Source organism: Heloderma suspectum, chromosome 5 (genome assembly GCF_057233095.1).
Source record: "Heloderma suspectum isolate Gila_16-S chromosome 5, 16-S_ref, whole genome shotgun sequence".
In the NCBI taxonomy this organism is placed as follows: Eukaryota; Metazoa; Chordata; class Lepidosauria; order Squamata; family Helodermatidae; genus Heloderma; species Heloderma suspectum.
In genome coordinates, this window is record NC_139462.1 from 85,955,686 (window position 1) to 85,975,783 (window position 20,098).

The following is a 20,098-nucleotide window of genomic DNA, read 5'->3' on the forward strand; positions in this document are numbered from 1 at the left end:
GACGTGATAGGCTATGTAAGTATTTACGTAGCCTATCACGGCAAAGAGCAGGGACACAAACGGCGGCCGCTACGCCGTTTGCGCCTCTGCTCTTTCCGTGATAGGCTACGTAAACACTTACGTAGCCTATCACGGAAAGAGCAGCGGCGCAAACGGCGTAGCGGCCGCCGTTTGCATCCCTGCTCTTTGCTGTGATAGGCTACGTAAATACTTACGTAGCCTATCATGGCAGCTTGGCAGGACGCAAATGGTGGCTGCCACAGCCGGCCAAACGACCAGCCGCCGCCGCCGCAGGTAAGTTTCGTTCCAGGGGGATTCTGCGGGGTGGCAGGGGGTGGGAGGCCGTTCCGCCACGGATTTCGTGGGGCCGAATGCCAGTGCATTCAGCCTCACTGAAATCCGTGGTGGAATTCTCCGACATCCCTACCTTCAGAGCCTGGGACTTTGCCTCAACCTTGAAAAATCTCACCTACAACCAACTCCAAGTCTGCAGTTCACTGGGGCTCCCCTGGACTTTTGCTTGGGCAGAGCGTTCCTCCCAATGAACCCAATGTAGCTGCTGATCTCGTTGGAAGCAGAGCTAAACCATTGCAAGGCCATTTCAGCACTCAAGAGCCAGCATCTGTTAGGCCTGATGGCTGCAATGATGTCCGTAGTCCGCTATGCTCGTTTGAATATGAGACCTCTCCAGAACTGGCTGATATGCAATTTCAATACCAAGCCTGCTGAAGCAAGCTGTGGCTTCCATAGGATGTCAGGGACTCTCTACAGTGGTAGACAGTACTGGCCAACCTGTCAGTGGGCATGCCCTTCCTTCAATCCTCTCCATCCCAAGTAGTAACTACAGATGCATCACTCTCGGGTTGGGGAGCTCATTGCTCGGGCCTTATGGTCCATGGACAATGGTCAGCCATGGAGGCGAGGCAACATATCAACCTCCTAGAGCTCAGGGTGGTGAAAAAGGCCCTTCAACCATTCAAGCTGGACCTAGTGGGCAGATTGGTCCAGGTCACCTTGGACAATACCATGGTTCTTGCGTATCTGAACAAGGAAGGGGGTACGAGGTTGCTCCTGCTCCTTGCTCTAACGTTAAAATTTTTTTCGCTAGTGCTTACCTCATTGGATTGGACTGATTGCAAATCAAGTTGCTGGTGTGGACAATCTCCTGGCAGACCAGCTGAGCCAGAGCAAGCTTACCTCCTACAAGTGGGAGTTGGACAGGTCAGTCCTGAGGACTCTGTTTCAGAGCTGGGGCAGCATGCCACATGCAAACATATTCGCCACTTGGGACAATGCTGTGTGGAAGAATTTCTGCAGCCAAGCAGGCTGTGGTGCAGGTTCGTGGGGGGGATGCTTTCATTCTCAAATGGACGGGAGCGCTGTTCTACCTTCCCCCTCCCTTGCCATTCCCACTGATCACTGGGGTTCTGGCGAAAATTGGGATGGATGGTACCGAATGCATCCTCGTAACTCCTTGGTGGCCTTGCCAACCATGGTTCGCCCCGCTGCTCAGGATGCAAGGTCAGTACTGTCATCTTCCATCTCATCTGTCTCTTCTCACCAGGGAGAATGGCCAGATCTGACACACAGACTCAGTGACCCTCCACCTGACAGTGTGGAAGATCATGTGACAGAGACTGAACCGGTCCTAGCATCAATACAAAAAATCCTTGATGCTGCTCGTAAGCCCTCTATACAACGTTCATACATGAAGAAATGGACTGCTTTTTCCCCTTTGGTCACGCTTAGTTCTTCCACCCATTCCAGTGCTCCCTATACTAGATAAGAACATAAGAAGAGCCATGCTGGATCAGACCAAGGGTCTATCTAGTCCAGCATTCTGTTCACACAGTGGCCAACTAGCTGCTGACTGGGAACCCACAAGCAGGGCATGAGCACAACAGCATCCTCCCACCCATGTTCCCCAGCAACTGGTGTACAGAGGCTCACTGCCTCTGGTACTGGAGATAGCACATAGCCATCAGGACTACTAGCCACTGATAGCCTTTTCTTCAGGAATTTGTCCAACCCACTTTTAAAGCCATCCAAATTGGTGGCGATCACTACACCTTGTGGTAGTGGATTCCATAAGAAGTACTTCCTTTCATTTGTTCTGAATCTCCCACCAATCAGCTTCATAGGATGACCCCAGGTTCTAGTATTTTGAGAGAGGGAGAAAAATGTCTCCCTATCCACATTCTCCACACCATGCATAATTTTGTAAACCTCTATTATGTCTCCCCTTACCCTCCTTTTTCCAAGTTAACAATCCCAGCTGTTGTAACCTTCTCTCATAGGGGAGATGCTCCAGCCCCTTGATCAGTTTAGTTGTCCTTTTCTGCACCTTTTCCAGCTCTACAATACCCTTTTTAGGTGTGACCAGAACTGTACACAGTATTCCAAGTGTGGCCGCACCATAGATTTGTATAGGGGCAGTACGATATTGGCAGGTTTATTCTCAATTCTTTTTCTAATTATGCCTAACATGGAGTTTGCCTTTTTTACAGTGGCCACACACTGGGTTGATATCTTCTTTGATCTGTCCACCACAACCCCAAGATCTCTTTCCTGGTCAGTCACCGCTAGCTCAGATCCTATCAGGCTATACTTGAAGGTGGGATTTTTTGCCCCAACGTGCATCACTTTACACTTGCTTACATTGACCTGCATTTGCCATTTAGATGCCCATTCTCCCAGTTTGGTTAGATCCTTTTGGAGCTCTTCACCATCACTTTTTGTTTTAACCACCCTAAATAATTTGGTGTCATCCGCAGACTTAACCACTTCACTGCTCACTCCTAATTCCAGATCATTTATGAACAGGTTGAAAAGCATTGGTCCTAATACAGATCCCTGTGGGACCCCACTATTTACTTCCCTCCATTGGAAGAATTTACCATTTATGCCTACTCTCTGCTTTCTGTTCTTTAACCAGTTACTGATCCATAAGAGGACCTGTCCTCTTATTCCATAACTGCTAAGTTTGCTAAGGAGTCTTTGGTGAGGAACTTTGTCAAAAGCTTTTTGGAAGTCCAGGTAAACAATGTCTACCAGATCACCCCTGTCTACATGTTTATCGACACTCTCAAAGAACTCTAGGTTAGTGAGACAGAACTTACCTTTGTGGAAGCCATGTTGATTCTTTTTCAGCAGGGCTTGTCCTTCTATAAGCCTACTAATTTTATCTTTAATAATGTTTTCAACCAATAGATACTTCAATTCCTCCTCTCCCTCTTCAAGAGAGGACTCAAACTGTCGTCTCTCAGAGTTTATTTATCTGCTGTCTAGTGAACTCTGCGCACTCAGGGATAGACCAGCTCTATCTCAGTTTTCACCAAGACAAGATGGTCCTCAGACCTGACCCCTCTTTCTTACCTAAACTCATGATGGACTTTCATTTGAACCAGGACAATATCCTGCCTGTGTTCTTTGCCTCCCTGTCTATACCTCTGGAGTCAACATTGCATAGACTCGATGTGCGTGGTGCTTTGGCTTTCTACAGGTCAAGGACTGAGCAGTTCAGACTTTTGCTTCGCCTCTTTGTCTGCTACAGTGGCAAATGCAAGGGCCAGCCTCTCTCAACTCAGCACTTCGCCTCCTGGGTTGTCAAGACCATCATGCTGTCATATGAGCTGGCTGGACTTGAACTGTCTGTCCCAGTCCAAGCTCATTCTACTTGTGCAGTAGTGATATTGGTCGCATGATTCAACAGAGGGGTTGCCATTCCTGAACTGTACTGCACTGCAACCTGGTCGACACTGTCTACCTTAGTTAGACATTAGAGACTGGATGTTCGGGCTAGATCTGACTGTACTTTTGGTTGTGCGGTTTTGTGATAGGACACCAACCTGTCAGCTTGCTGTTCACCCATATGGGTGATGTATAGAGACGACGAAGAAAAAAGACAGGTTACTACCTGTAACTGTAGTTCATCAAGTGGTCATCTATGCATTCACACAACCCACCCGCTACAAAACTATGACACTCTTCAGTGTCATACTCGAAATCGATGTTGGTTACTGAAGGTATTTCTTCTCGGTTCCAAGGCTACAATGTCGGTCTCAAAGTAATTGAGGGACTAAGTGGAAACCAACTAGGGACATACGCACTAGGACAGTGGGGGAAGGGGTTTCCGCCCAAACTTCTCAGCTACAGAAGCTTCCCAAATCAGGGCACCACACAGGTGCAGAGCCCATATGTGTGAATGCACAGATGACCACTCGAAGAACTACAGTTACAGGTAGCAATCTGTCTGTTCTTTAACTGTTGAAGAATCTTTATGTTAAAGGGCACATGACCTGAATTTTAAGATCTAATCTGCGAAGCCAGCAATTGCACAGGGCCATTTCCAAGAACGTACAGTCCGAAATATGTTGAAGTATACCGTGCTTGCAAGGCACTAAAAGAAAAGTCAATTGCGGGCACTTCCTAATGAGGCCTTTAGTGTGCAATCCCCCTGACTCTTCACTGAATTTTATTTAGAAGTGTGTGTCCAGATGACAGTATCTTCATTGCATAACTCTCCTACGTTTTCCTACTGCTTCTTCTGTCTTTTGCTTTCCACAGAACAAATCTGTTAAGGAGGAAAAGACGAAATAGCTGTGTTTTGTTTGGTAGAGCTAGGAACAGTCTGTCTGGAAGCACCCTGTTAGAACGTTGGCATTTCAATAAATATAGACCTGGGTTGCACGTAACGCCAGTTCATGGGTTAAGCAACCCATGAGTTGTCAGGGCCACGCAGGACTAAGTGAGCACTTTGCCTCCTGCCCACTCGCCACTTTCAAAACAACCCAGGAAAGCCCCTCCCTGGGTTGCTACTTGTTATGTCCAAACCTGGCACTCTGGGTTGTTGAGGGTTAAACAATCCAGGGTTTAAACCTGATGACAAACCATGGGCTCAAACTCTAGGTTGATTAATCCTCAGCAACCCAGAGTGCCAGATTTGGACATTATGACTAACAACAGATGCAAAGTGGATGCAAAGCAGAAGTGGTGGGCAGGAGGCAGCATGCTCATTCACTTATGCTTGGCCTTAACAACCCATGAGTGAAACAACTCATGGGTTGTCGTTATGTGCAAACCAAGCCATACAGTGCTTAGGACATTGCCTCTCACCTTCTCATCGCCACTCAAAAGGTATTGGTGAATAGCATTGCTCTTCTCATTAGCTAGTTCTTGTAATATATCCATCTTCAGTTTTGCTGCCTTTTCCCATCTCCTTTTCTTTCCAGTCTTAGTTTCATTTCGCCTTTCCCAAGGAAGCCATAACGCTGAAATATAAGCAATGTAAATACATATAATATGTATTACAAATAAGTTGTAATTGTAATTTTAATATCTGCATCAGAGAATTTTAATAGTTGTAGGCCACCAAGAGTGTTTTGGTAAGATGTGATACAAAATAATGTTGGAGTCTAATGTTACAGATGGGAGATTAGGCCAGGATCCAAAGTACTACTTTAGGCTCCCACAAGAGCTTGCATGTGCTTGGTCAATTTTTTCACTTTGAACTGATGGTCCCAAATGACAAATCACAAACTGCTTCTGGAACTCCCCTACATTTTAAAAGCTGTTTGCTATGCAACCATGTGTGTTGCTGTTTCGGAGAAATCACATTTAAATATCTCTTGGGTGTACTGAACATGATTCTCTGGATCCTGACCATAGCTTCCTGTCCTGCTTTGCTAAAGTGTCTATCTAATACAACTGGGAGCAAACTTGTTATAAAAGCTTTTAGAGACCGGGGGGGGGGGGGGGCGGAGCAACAGAAGCACCGCTGGTGTTCCTTTGTTGTAGTGGATCTAGGCCAGGATAGGTGCTGGTGCTGGATTATCACATCTATCCAGCATTCAAGCTGCAATATGTATTTGCTGGAGAAAGCAATTCTCCTCACCCTTGCATGGCACACTTGCTACTGAGTGCTATATGAGATGTGGTGGTGATATGCGTAGAGCAGGCTTCTATTGGACAGTGTCTGTGCCATTAATGACGGGTTCTACAGCACTGCCCTGTAAACTATTTTATAAATTCTTGCATCTTTCTTCCCTTTACCATTTAAAGTAGCATTTATAAAAGTAGTGAACATCAGCAAGGCTATTTTTCTCTCCCCTGCCCCATCACTCGATCGAACAGGGGACTCGATGGCCTTGTAGGCCCCTTCCAACCCTACTATTCTGTTATCATGTTCTACTGCTTCACAAACTTCACTTCTTAAGCTGTCTTCCTGCATGGCTATTTTCCCCTTCTCTCCTGCTGCTACTAATCCATAAAAGAGTAAAAGATTCAATGCAGCTGTCGCTTTGAGAGTACTTGTGGGAGTATCATGCTAAGAAGGCAAATACAGTAGCAAGCATGCTTTCTTTGCGCACAAGACTTAGTACTGTGTATTTTAGAGAAAATAGCAGGAAACACTTTATGAAACCTTAGAGTAACTAACTATTCCATCAACTTAAAAATAGTGCCATGAGCTGTTTACACAGTTTTTAAAGCTGGAAAGTTAAACTATTTTAGTTATACCACTTTTCAATTAAAAATTATCAATTAAAAATTATCAAATTTAAAATGACAATATAAGCCATCTAAAAGCAAAATATAAACAGCGGAATCTAATAAATCAACTACAAAAGACAAATCAACAACAAATTTTCTTGCCTACTGAAAGAAAATAAAGATGGAGCCATATGAACCTCCAGAGACAGGGCATTTAAAAAAAAGTTGCCTGCATCATGGTAGGCCCGCTGCTTCTTGTGGAGGCTAGATTTGCCTCCAGAAATACTGGAGTCTTTAGCAAGGCATCCTTGGTAAATAGTAATAATTGGAGGGGCTCATAAAGGAAGAAGCATTATCTGAGATAATCAGGGCTAGGCCTTTTGGGGTTTTAAAGGTGAAACCAGCATCTTGAATTATACCTGGAAACAGATTAGTTAGGCAGTGCAGTTGGTATCTTCTAGTAGCAGATGAAGTTGGCATGTCAGCCTGAAGCTGATAAAAGGCACTATTTTATTACGACTTCAAATGGGGCCTCCAGAAACAGTGCCTCGTCTAGTAGTACCTCCCAAACTAGGCACCTGGGCTAGATCTACACTAGTGCTTTTTACTGGTACTGAAGTGCACTGATAGCTGTTGGGGCACATTACATATTCCCTGTACTGCTTTTCTAGCATTATTTCCCACTTTTTATTCTGCATTATCCAAAATACTGCAACGTGTGCTATGAGGTATAAACTCACAAGAGGGATATACCATCACCGTGATGGGATTGTATTGATACTACATGAGGTGTAGTTCTGACCCTGGTCCTCTTAGGAGACTATAATCTCACCCAGAACAGGCATTTTCCCAGTTGAGTCCCCCACAATTATTTATCCACTGAGTCCCCCACAATTATTTATCCACTGAGTCCCCCATAATTATTTATCCACTGAGTCCCCCACAATTATTTATCCACTGAGTCCCCCACAATTATTTATGTTTTATCTGAATTAAGCTTATATTTATTCATCCTGATCCAGTCTATCATAGTTTCCAGACAGGTGTTCAGAACTGCCACTGCTTCACCTGGATTGGTTTAAAATGTGAAGTAGTGCTTGGTGTCATTAGCATACTGATGATACCTCATCCCAAATCCCTGGACAAACTCTTCCAATGGCTTTGTGTAGATGTTTTTAAAAATTATGTGATCTGTCTCCCTGAAGTATCCCTCTAAAAGCCTGCAATGCTTTCTTATTTATTTATTACATTTCTATACCTCCCATCAGCTACAGCTCTATAGGTGGTTCATAAATGACTAGCTGGTTTAACAAAATATATTATTGTATCTATTCTATGGGCAGGTTTGCACGTCACGTTAAGCCACCCTGGGAATAAACCATGGTGGGTTCGTTGTTCACTGAACAACCCATGGTATGCCTGACAGACAATCGGGTTTGCTGTGGCTAGTTCTCCCCCTCCTTCCCCCTCAGTCCTACAGCCAGCTCCGGCATGTATCCCAGGTGCCTCTGCGGCAGAACCCTTCTTGTCTCCTCATCCCAGCCCCCTCCCCGCTCCGATCACTACCCCTTGTTGTTCACCACCTTTAAAAAAAACAATTTTGGTGCTTTGGGTGTACACAGATGTAGTCGTAATTTTTTAAAAAATCATGTTCTTTCACCTTCCAATATGTGCAGTCTTGCCTTGTCAATGTCCTTGTAGGTTGCAGCTTCAGTCAAGAGCACTGAAGTGGAGTATGTAACATACAAGGACATTGACAAGGGGAGACTGCAGATAGGCTAATTTGCACACAATTGACAAGGACTGGGGGGGAAATAATACTAAGGGAGAGGAGGAACCCATTTGCACAGTCAAGAAGCACCGAAAAAGGGGAAAAATGTAAGACCAATAAGTGCACTAAAGGGGGAGGGGGATATCTCCAACTTGGCAATGTTATCCTCTCACTTTTAAGTGTTGAACTGACACTTGTGAGTGTCCTCCCATTCAGTGCTTCCCAGCATCTCCAGCAAGTCCAGAAAGGGGAGATATTGGCCTCCATTCTTTTTGCAGAATGGAGAAAGGGAATGCAGAAAGAGGGCGGGGGGGAGGCAAGAGTGGAGGAGGATGACATAGACCAGGACAAAACAGGGAAATTAGGCAAAAATCATGGCTGAGCAGTAGAACGTGCAGGAATTTAGCGCAATGTTCCCAGCAGCTGTCAGTCTGCTGGGAGCAAGTGCGCAAGAGCGACAGTAAGAAATTAAAAGCAAAAAGAAACTGGTGAACAGAGCAGTTACTGCTGCAGTTGCTGCAGTAACTGTTCCAAAAAGTCACTGCAAAAAGCAGGGGAGCCAATATCTTCCCTTTCTGGACTTGTTGAAGACTCAGGCCCTCCAAAGTGCCATTTGAGCATCGGTGGAGGGGCAGTCATTGGCAAAGGAGGTGGTACTGGTGAGATGGCAAAGAGTGGCATGGGCTTCTTTGCTGTGCTTGCCAAGTGGCTCAGTAGCTGACCCCAGCAACCCATGATAAAATCACTATCCTGGGTTTGGACAACATGACAACCCACCATGGCTATGAACAACCCTACAACAAGCCATGGGTTCTCAGAGTGCCTTGTTTGCAAAAATTAAGCCACCCTGTGGAAAATGCACTGGGTACGGATGACACAACAACCCACCATGGGCGAACCCCGTCTACGTCTTGTTGTCTATGTATGTAGATGACTGTTGGATTACACAGCTCAAGAACAAGGTAGTAGTCTAAGTCTTCTGTACAATTTTCACATATTCATCTCTGATGTATATTTAAAATAAATTGTATTAAATATGTGATTTAAGTAAATACCATGGACTCTCCGTGATTACTCACTCACATTTGCCAAGGAATTATATATGCTTTGGCTACTATTGCTCATCAGTAATCTTGCATGTAATGATCAGTTTCAGTTTCAGCAGTATAGCCTTAAATTAGAATGAAGTGTTTGAAACCTGTTGTTTCTTTAGACAAGACTCCTTTGTATAGTTTCATGTTTTCCTTGGACAAGGAATGGTTAGGTTGAGCAGCTTGCAAAGAAAACTTGTCCTTGTATTCTGGCCTTATTCGATCCTTAATAAATCCCGTTTCTAAGTTCCAGATGATAAAATGGTCTCTGAAAATATAGTATGGACAAGACAAAGCAAACAGGACTTATGCCATAGTGACTTTCTAAGGCCTCAAGGTAGTTATAGAACTAGTTTTATCTAAAGATGTGCAAGAAAATGAAATACAATCTTTCTGATTCAGTTAATAATTCATTCTGTAATTGCAAATCTTGTAACTTAAGTTTTATTTATAAACATATGAATTGTCTTTCTGTATTAAAACACCCAAGACAATTTACAAGAAAACAATTTAAATCAAGTTGTATAAAGAAAGTATAGTAGGTTTAGAAGCTGCCTGAGTTTACAAAGTCTGAGAAATACTGACCTAATGTTTCTAAAATTAATCCAAATTTTGGTAACATAAGAATTGTTACATCTTCTTGATTTTCTATTCTCATCCTTAAAATGGACCAGTGACTTCTGATTTGAGCTTAGCAAACATAGGAGCTCCATTGCTTTTTCATCCCACCATGCTTCTACAAGCATGAGTTAGCTGAATTTTGAAACTTCGAGGCCTTCTAGTCTAATCATAATGTTGGCATATCCACATTCCTTTCAATGTGATAATAACAGAAGCAAGGATAACATTACCTTCTCAGTAGCTGCAAAAATCTTACCTATTCTCTGAGAGACCAAGTAGAAGGCCTCCTTCAAGGATCCTGTATTCATCATTTGGACAGGGATTTATGTAAAGGCCAGTCTGCTTCTTTATGTACTTCTTTTTCAGGAGGTCATAAACTAACAGGGTCTGGAATGGCATAAAAACATATTTCTGCTTCCAGTAGGGAAAATATATGCACATTATTTTCTTGGCAGCTGTGGCTCTTTCTTAACAGCCTCGGCTTTATTGCCAACAACGGAAAAGCAAACTATCAGTATTTATAGAACAAAGCTATATTTGGTACCTGGAAAATGGGTCTCGGAGGATCCGCAAAAGAGGCCATTCCTTTGTCTGTAAGGACATAAAGTTTCATGTCTCTAACCAACACTATATCCATATTCTCTACTAGCCCTCTCTCCACTCTCACAGCATTGTGTTTACACTTTGATTTCATTATGTTCCACACTGTTATGACTCCTGGACTCGTATTTCGGCACACAGCATACCTTGGGAAAGAATGTAATGAAGAGTCTTGTTACTGATATATGCCAAAAGTTCTGCAAGTGTTATTTCTGCACTGGAGGAGGTGGGGACAGGAATGGTGGGGCAGACGAATTTACCACCATCAGTCATCCACTACTTGCCAAACACTTTGCCCTTCATTTTTCTCTTTTCATTTTAGTGCATGAAAACAAGGGTGTTAGTTCTACACAGAGCTGCATCTCTCAGGGGCTTCATGCCACAGAATTAGGATAAGATGTATCCTAACTGCAATATAAATCTGTGCAATTGGTGGTTGATCTATACTCCGAACGCCTGTGTTGTCACGAGTTGCACCTATGTTGACATATCTATGAAAATGGAAAGCTGTCTCTATGTCTCCAGCAGTTGCCACTTCAGCACAGCAAATGAACAAGAACAGAGCCATTTGCACATAATGGTGGGGTTGTGTGTTGCATGAGAGCCGCTTCCACTTTGCATAATCATCCTTTGATCAGCCTGCAGGTTATTGCGTGACATGTGAACTCAGACACTATGGGTTATTCATGGGTTGAACAACTTAACCTAAGAACTAATTGAGGGTTACCTTTGGGTTGTTTAACCCACAAATAACGCATAGTGTCTAGGTTCGCATGTCCCACAACAACCTCAATCAGGCCTATTAGAGGTTGATTATGCAAAATGGCAACAGCCCACACACAGCACACAACCCAGCAAATCGTGGGTTAACTATTGTGGGTTAATTAAGCCATGATTGGCTGCCGTTACGTGCAAACTGGGTGAGGTATGTTTGTATCTTATAGAAAAATGCTATAATGCAGAATGACTCTGAACCACAACTGTTCTTCCGCCTATGAAAAATGGCCAGCAGCCTGATAAAAAAATGTGATCATCTGGGCTGCTCTTCCTTACCAGCTCTGAGCCATGCTGCCTCATGTTAGATCTCCTAGTTATCTCCAACACTGATATGCATCTGCATCTATGGTGAAAGTGTATGTAAAACTTGAATTGTCAGTGATGTGTGCATATTTTATACTGTCCTTTGGTACCTGGAAAATGGGTCTCGGAGGATCCATTTCATGTGCTAGTACACAGAACTTGGTGATCTGTTCTGAATTTTTGTTTAATTTCTAGACCTGATGGTTAGGAAGGTAAGCCTGGAAGTGTTTGGGCAATGCCAGGGATCAGACATCTTAGATTACTACCATCACAAGCATGCTACAACTCTGTCTTCAGCATCAAGACCTCTGAATTTTTCTGACTGCATGGAACATGTAGGAATTGCTTTTGAAAGATGCTGGGGGGATTTATTTAAATGTTGTTTGCCAAGAACAATATTTAAAATAGAGATTAATACATTGGTAAAGGTGTCTTTTGGATTCTTATTACCTGGAATAGTTCTCCATTGTCACAATATCCTGGATACCATTTGTTTTCTTTGCTTTGCTTGCAGTGACAGTCAAAGACTGGTCATTGATCTTGGAAGCCAAGTTCCAGGACCGAAGGTAATTGTCCCCATCACAGAATGCTAAACAGTATCGAAGGTCAGAGCATACACCTACATTTTTATGATAATTTAAAATATATATATATATTTTGTACCATTATTCATCATGTACCATTGTTCATCAAACTGCAACACTGCATAATATAGCTGTGATCATTTAACAATGTGACCATTTAACAAGACAATGAAGGGGCCATAGCTCAGTGATAGAGCACATGCTTTGCATACAGAAGTTTGCGGGTTCAATTCCTGGCATGTCCAGGTAGGGCTGGGAAGAATTCTCCCTGAAACCCTGGAGAGCTGCTGCCAGTCAGTGTTGCCATACTGGGCTAGAAGGACTAATGATCTGAGTCAGCATAAGGCAGCTTCCTAAGTCTACACCTACTGCGTTTTCACTGAGCCAGTTAGATGACAGGCAATTTTCTTTGTTGAACTGGGCAGCTGGGCCGTGCTTAATTTCTAAAGTGAAGTACCAAGCTGCAGAGAAGTCTTTTCTCTAAGCCTAGGATTTGGGACACTGGCTGTGGTTGCCCATAGTTAAGTAAAGTCACACCGCATTTGCTCAAATACAAGTTTGATGTGTGGACGAGCTGATGCACATACAGCAGTTTACACACACAGGCTCCTCTATTTAGTGCTTCTGCCAGGGGGGTAGGAGCAAACAGTCATGTTGGCATTGGAGGTGGGACCAGCTCTGTTCCCTCTTCTATGTGGTCAGTGAACATGTGGAGGGCCCTTGTGAAAAGGGTGCTCTCTTCTGTATTATTCCTTCAATGAGAGCCAGTGTAGTGTAGTGCTGAGAGTGACGGACTGGGAGCTGGGAGATCCGGGTTCTAGTCCCCACTTGGCCATGGAAGCTCACTGGGTGACTTTGGGCCAGTCACAGACTCTCAGCCCAACCTACCTCACAGGGTTGTTGTTGTGAGGATACAACGGTGAGGAGGAGGATAATGTAAGCTGCCTTGAGTTCCTTGCGAGAGGGAGAAAGGCGGGGTATAAATGCAATAAATAAATAAATAAATAAATAAGTTCAGGGGCTGAGGTCTGGCATTAACAATAGCACTGGCTCAAGCCCTGGGGGTGAGTCCAAGGGGGAAAGCTTGCATAAAAGGCAGTAACAGAGATTACTTGGTATCAAACACAAGCTTAAAATATAATTTGTTTTATCAGGGAAGAAGAGGTCCACAGTCCTTTTCAGCTGTCAGCTCGACAAAATGTCTACTGACTTCCACAAAGTACCCAAACTTTTCACAGCTGTTGAGTTTCCCAACCAGGCCTGAGCAAGTGGTGGTTAACAATTCTTATTGTGCTGTTTCCCTAGTTTTCATATTTTTGTTGTTGCTCTAACCTTCATGATGCTTTTTAAGATAAAAACTTCAGGGACTTAAGAAAACTTTACGTTAAGAAAACACCTCATGCATCTGATAAAGTGGACTATAATCCATGAAAGCTTATGCCATAATACATTTGACTTTTAAGATGCCACAAGACCCATTGTTTTTAATATTGACCAATGTGTGATAGGCGCAGCATGCTTCTTAAAATTAAAATATAAATTATTTTATAAGTTAGCAGTGTATAAAATGTAGGCATCTAATTTGTATATTATAGCCAGTGGGTCTATGCAGTCCCCAGGTCCTTGTCTCTTGAGAGTCATCTTTCTCCTGCAGCATGTTGAAGAAACTGGTGCACATGTGAATCAGTGTACATTGTATGAATTGTATTGTCTTCATTTACTGAATGATCACCATGGTATTATTTGATGTTAGCTTCAGTATACAGATATCTCTGTTTTCAGATTATGATTTCCTGGTGAACTTGTCTAGAGTCGCATAGTGATGGATGTTATGAGTCAACCCCATATTTTGATACTTCCCTCTTGCTTTCATTGTTGACTGGTGCACCTCTCTTGCTTCTGGACTACTATAAAACACATTTTCTATAGAGGTTTTTGAACTGCCTAGAAAGGTCACTCACCACCAGCTGGGACTGAAGGAAATTTAGCCAGGTGTTTGTGGTCTTCAGACTCCAGGTTCCATGACACAATCTCAGTGGTGTTGGTGTTTGGGATGGGGCTGAAAGCCACAAGATGAGTGCCCAAATTATTCACAGCAAAAGTGTGAATATAATCATTGCAGCATCCCTTCAGACTGTGAGCATAGGTAAAGGTGTGGACATTGTAGAGCTCTATATGCACAATCTCACGCTGTCTCATGAAGGGACACCTATAATGAGAGAATTAGTGTGGGATTGTCTGAACAGACATTAGAAGGACCATTCCTGGGCATAGCTGAAAAGCAGTAGCGCTGGAAAGATTATGTTTAAAAGAGTGAAAGAAAAACTTGCATTCAAATGCAGCTATGTTGTGAAAAGTATAAAAAAGATCTACTGGCAGGAGCTGGGAAGATTTGGGTTAAATCATCCCAAAGGGATGAAGATGAAAATGTTTTTGATTGCCCAGATGTAGAAGGGGAGGAAATAGGCCAGGAGTACATGGCAGAACATAATCGCCAATCAAAGGGGCCAACGTCTCATGGCAAAAGATGCACACGCCAGAGGCATCTTGGGGGGGATACCATGTATAGATGTTCTTATGCAAATGCTAGAAGCCTCTGAGCCCAAATGGGAGAGTTGGAGTGCTTGATTTTAAAGGAAAACCTGGATATAGTGGGCATTACAGAAACCTGGTGGAGTGGAGAAACCCAGTGGGATACAATCATCTCTGGATATAAACTATTGGAAAGACAGGGAAGGTGTTGCCCTGTACGTCAAAGAAGACATAGTTTCGAGCAGACCAGAACACCTAAAAGGGGTAGGCTCTTCCATGGAAGAACTGTGGGTGACAATGCCAGGCTCCAAAACTAATTTAGTGCTAGGAACATGCTATTGTCCCCTGACCAGAATGCTCAGAGTGACCTTGAGATAGAAAACAAAATCAGGGAGGCCTCCAAACAAGGAAGTGTTGTAATAATGGGCAACTTCAATTACCCCCACAATGATTGGATAAATGCATGTTCCAGCCATGACAGAGGGGTTAAATGTCTTGATGCCCTAAACAATTATGCTCTAGAATAGTTGGTCATGGAACCGACCAGAGGGGAGGTGACCTTGGATTTAATCCTAAATGGTGTCACCCAGGACCTAGTACGAGATGTAAATATTGTTGAACCAATTGGAAACAGTGATCACAGTACTATCAGATTTAATATATATTTAAATGGGAAATTGCCAAGGAAGTCCAACACAGTCACATTTGACTTCAAAAGAGGAAACTTCTCTAAAATCAGGTAACTGGTGAAAAGGAAGTTAAAGGGGGGAGTCAAGGGGATTAAATCCCTTCAAAATGCTTAGAGATTACTCAGAACCACAATAATAGAAACCCAGCTAAAATGTATACCGCAGGTTAGGAAAGGTAGCACCAAGTCCAAGAGGTCGCCGGCATGGTTATCGAGCAATGTTAATGGAGCTATTAGAGACAAGAGAGCTTCCTTTAGAAAATGGAAGTGTTGCCCAAGTGAGGAAAACAAAACACAGCACAAGCTTGCACAAAGGCAATGTAAGCAGGCAATAAAAGATGCAAAAAATAATTTTGCAGAGCATATCACTAACAATATCAAGGCCAACAATAAATAATTCCTTCAATGTATCAGAAGCAGGAAACCAGTTAGGGAGACAGTTGGACCATTGGATGACAATGGAGTTAAAGGAGTAACGAAGGAGGACAAGGAGATTGCAGAGAAGCTGAATGAATTCTTTTCATCCATCTTTAGTGCAGAAGATACAGGACAGATACCTGTGCCTGAACTGACGTTTTCAGGAGGGGAGTCTGAGGAACTGAGGCAAATAGTGGTGACAAACGATGAAGTTCTCAACCTTACTGATAAGTTGAAAGTAAATAAATCACCGGGCCGAGATGGTATCCATCATAGAATTCTTAAAGAACTCAAATATAAAATTGCTGATCTTCTAACTGAAGTATGCAACATGTCCCTTAGATCAGCCTCTATACCAGAGGACTGAAAGATGGCCAATGTAACACCAATTTTTAAAAAGGGATCCAGGGGGGATCCGGGAAATTACAGGCCAGTTAGCTTAATGTCTGTTCCGGGTAAATTGGTTGAAGGCATTATTAAAGATAAAAGTAGTAAGCATATACAAGGAGAGGCCCTGCTGAAAAAGAATCAAAATGACTTCCACAAAGGTAAGTTTTGTCTCAGTAACCTTCTAGAGTTCTTTGAGAGTGTCAATAAGTCCACCCAACCCACCCCCACCGGGTTCAGATGACACAACAAGCCGTGGTTGGGGCTCAAATAGTCAAAAGCCGCCCAGCACACACACTAACCCACCGTGGCTCATTCAAAAAAAGTCAGTGTATGGGCTTCTTGGGTAAATTACGATCAGGCTTAATTTCCTCACATTTAAAATAGGACTAATAGTTATCTACACCACAGGCCAACAAAATATAAGTTATAAAGTATGTTACAAATTAGAAGTGATCATTAGTATTAGTGCTAATAAAAAAGACTGAAATTGGTTAAGAACTTATCATATGGTTGGTTTAACCCAGATGTTTTCAAATTTTGTCCTAATAAACCTCCTGAAGTCATGAAAACAGTTTCAAGTGGTTAACCAAGACCCCTGTAGTGTCCACATTCATCTCAAGTCTGATTTAAGGGAAGTATTTTAAAAGGAGAGGGTCATGAAGGAATACATGTGAAAAATTAGGCAATTAGTGATGAGATCATCATACCTTTGTGGTCCTGTGCTTCCTTTAGAACAGGGATGGGGAACCTGTTGCTTTCCAGATGTTGTTGGACCACAATTCCCATCTTCCCTGACCACTGGCTATGCTGGCTGGGGCTGATGGGAGCTGAAGCCCTACAGCATCTGGACAGCCACAGTTTGCCCACCCCTGCTTTAGAAGACCACTGTACAACCTGAGGCTACAACTCTATGCTCACTTACCTGGGAGAAAGTCCCACTGAACTCACTAGAGCTTACTACTATGTAGACATGTATAGAATTGCACTGTGAGTGACTTCATATATTGACCATATTACCAGGCCCCCGGAAATAAAGATAATGTTTAATGTAAAATGGAATGGCAAACAGAAAGCCAAGAAGGAGGAGGGCAAAGAGAGTTATTTACTGGCGTCTGAGTAGTACTACCTGAAGATCACCAGGAAGTATTCCTTAGTTACAGCCACATCCTCAGCAGCTGCCATTGGTTCCTGGCTTTTCAGCTTAGCAACTACTTTTCCCTTCTTGCCACTGAAGACCATTGCTTCACTTCCACTTCTACAAGAAAGAGGGGAGAAAATACTTATGGATCTCATAATGCTACAAAATCTACAGGTAGTAGTCATGCTCAAGCAAAGCCGAAGACTCACATGCGCCTCTAAAGAAGGTGCAAGTTTGAATGTCAACAAGAATTTGAATTTAGCATGAACAGAAAGAAAAAGTACAGAGAAAAATCTAGCCGTGGAGCCATGCTGGAGTCCTCCTTTTCAGAAATCATTCCTCCCACAAAACATTAATGTTTCAAACGCATCCTTATTTTTTTCAAGCCCTACTAGTCTTAAAGCCAGGTAGCTTACTAGTATTCCAAAAGGGATCAGGTACTTGTCTTGCCATCACTAGATGTCTTTGGTTGGTTGCAAACCACGTTGCCTAACAAGCAGGTGCACAAAGCTATGGATTTTATTCCTTCAACACCCAGGTTCCAGAACATATTATACAACGGCTGGATGTGCCTAATCTCGTCTGATCTCGGAAGCTAAGCAGGGTCAGACCTGGGTAGTACTTGGATGGGAGACTGCCTGGGAATCAGGCTTCCTGCATTGAGCAGGGGGTTGGACTTGATGGTCTTGTAGGCCCCTTCTGATTCTATGATAACTTTGGGAGGTTTATTGTAATCTCTTTCTTGTTCTCTTCCTCTTTCTATCTCTGTCTCTCTCTCTCTCTCACACACACACACACACACACTTACAATTCTGTGTTATATAATTTGGATTGTGGAGGGAAACATGTGCCATATAGTTTGGGATTGAAGCATTTGGGCATGGTGGTACTATGGGCAGAAACAGGGAGAATCTTGTGCTGGAGAGCACTGAGAATATGTCAAAGAAGTGACAGAGTGGCCCCCACAACTTATTTGCCACAACTTCTCTTCATAAAATCCATTAGATGCTGCAAACCAAGAATTTTTGCTATGCGGAAGATTTTAATAATTAATTTTCATACAGTGCATTAACTTCTATTACAAACCTAAAGGCGCACAGAACGTAATCTTTTACTGAATTCTTCGATACCAGTATGGAATGGTTCTTGTGAATAGGCACTTCTTCTGTATAAAGGTATACTTCATGGAGCAACTGGCATGAGTGAGTGAGATCAAAAACCTGAAACAATATGACATGAAAATGGATGGGCTTAACTGGCTGCCAAACGTTTCATATCAATTTAAAACCATTCTGTATGTCTTTCCCTCCCTCCTTTCTGAGGCCAAAGTGTGGAATGTATGATGAAGAAAAAAGAAGTAAAACATTTGGATATTCAAGGAATGTAATTAAAGGTTTGAATCCCATCTCTCTCCCCATCATGCTGTTCCCCAAATCAGCAGCAAAATATCTACCAGTGCCTGGTAAAGTCATGTTGCTTACCTGTAACTGTAGTTCTTCGAGTGGTCATCTGTGCATTCACACATATGGGCTCTGCACCTGCGTGGAGACTAGTTCAGGAAACTTCCAAGCTGCATAGTTTTTTGGGGTGGGAACCCCTCCCCCACCGTCTCTGGCATATATAGTGTGGGTTCCCGCTTTCCCCTCAGTTCCTTGAGACTGCAAGTAGTCCCAGACCAAGAAGAACACCTCAGTACCAACAGTCAAGTTGACACCGAAGTGGAGATGGTGTGTGTGTGTGTGTGTGTGTGTGTGTGTGAATGCACAGATTACCACTCGAAGAACTACAGTTACAGGTAAGCAACCTGACTTTCTTCTTTGTGGTCTCTGTGCATCACACATATGGGCAAGTAACAAACTAACTTACCAGAGGTGGGTCGGTGTCTCAATGTAGTACCGACGAAAGCACAGCCCTGCCAAAGGCACAGTCCACTCAAGCTCGGACGTCCAGTCTGTAGTGCTTAATGAAGGTAAAAGGCTTAGACCAGGTGGCCGCCTTACACAAGTCTACGATGGGAACACCTCTTGCAAAGGCAGTGGAAGTCGACACGCCCCTTGTCAAGTGCGCTTGAATTTGAGTCAGTAGGGGTCTCCCAGCAACCTCATATGCCAATCGAACAGTGTGTACGATCCAGGATGCCAGCCTCTGTGAGGAGACTGGAGAGCCCTTATTGGGTCCCCCATAGCATAGGAAGAGCCATTGTGAGTTGTGGAAAGGCTCGGTCCATGACTTATAGAAGGCCAGTGCTCTCCGGACATCTGGAATGTGTACCCATCATTCCAAATCAGAAGCTGGGGATGGAAAGAAGGCAGGGAGCACAATCAGTTGATTAAGATGGAAGTCCGTGACCACCTTCGGGAGGAATGCTAAGTCCAGATGCAGGACCACCTTTTCCTTGTGAAATACAGTGTAATGTGAGTCTATTCGCAATGCGGAGCATTCGCTCACTCTCCTCGATATCATAATGGCTATCAGGAAGGCGACCTTCCAAGACAGCAGCCTCAAGTCCATTGTAGCAAGCGATTCGAATGTGACGTGAGGGTGTTAAACACCAAGGTTAGGTCCCACTGAGGAACGAAGTCTCTCACTGGAGGAGCCAAGTTTCTGAGTCCTCGCAGGAATTGCTTGCATAAGGGGTGGCTGAATATGGAGCACCCATCAATGTTGCCCCTCATAGCAGAAATCGCTGAAGCATAC

At 43.4% G+C, this 20,098-nt stretch overlaps 1 protein-coding gene across 1 annotated transcript in view; it reads right to left on the bottom strand.

Moving 5' to 3' along the window:
* The window catches only part of LOC146344075 (uncharacterized), a 90,807-nt gene that overhangs the window by 19,268 nt on the left and 51,441 nt on the right, over positions 1-20,098 (bottom strand). The window contains exons 18-25 of the mRNA XM_084856512.1: positions 18,488-18,621; positions 17,390-17,518; positions 14,198-14,445; positions 12,103-12,271; positions 10,517-10,718; positions 10,229-10,359; positions 9,459-9,619; positions 5,116-5,270 (exon numbers count right to left, since the gene is read on the bottom strand). Of these exons, the coding sequence (XP_084712638.1) occupies positions 5,116-5,270; positions 9,459-9,619; positions 10,229-10,359; positions 10,517-10,718; positions 12,103-12,271; positions 14,198-14,445; positions 17,390-17,518; positions 18,488-18,621 (1,329 nt within the window). The remainder of the gene's footprint in view (positions 1-5,115; positions 5,271-9,458; positions 9,620-10,228; positions 10,360-10,516; positions 10,719-12,102; positions 12,272-14,197; positions 14,446-17,389; positions 17,519-18,487; positions 18,622-20,098) is intronic.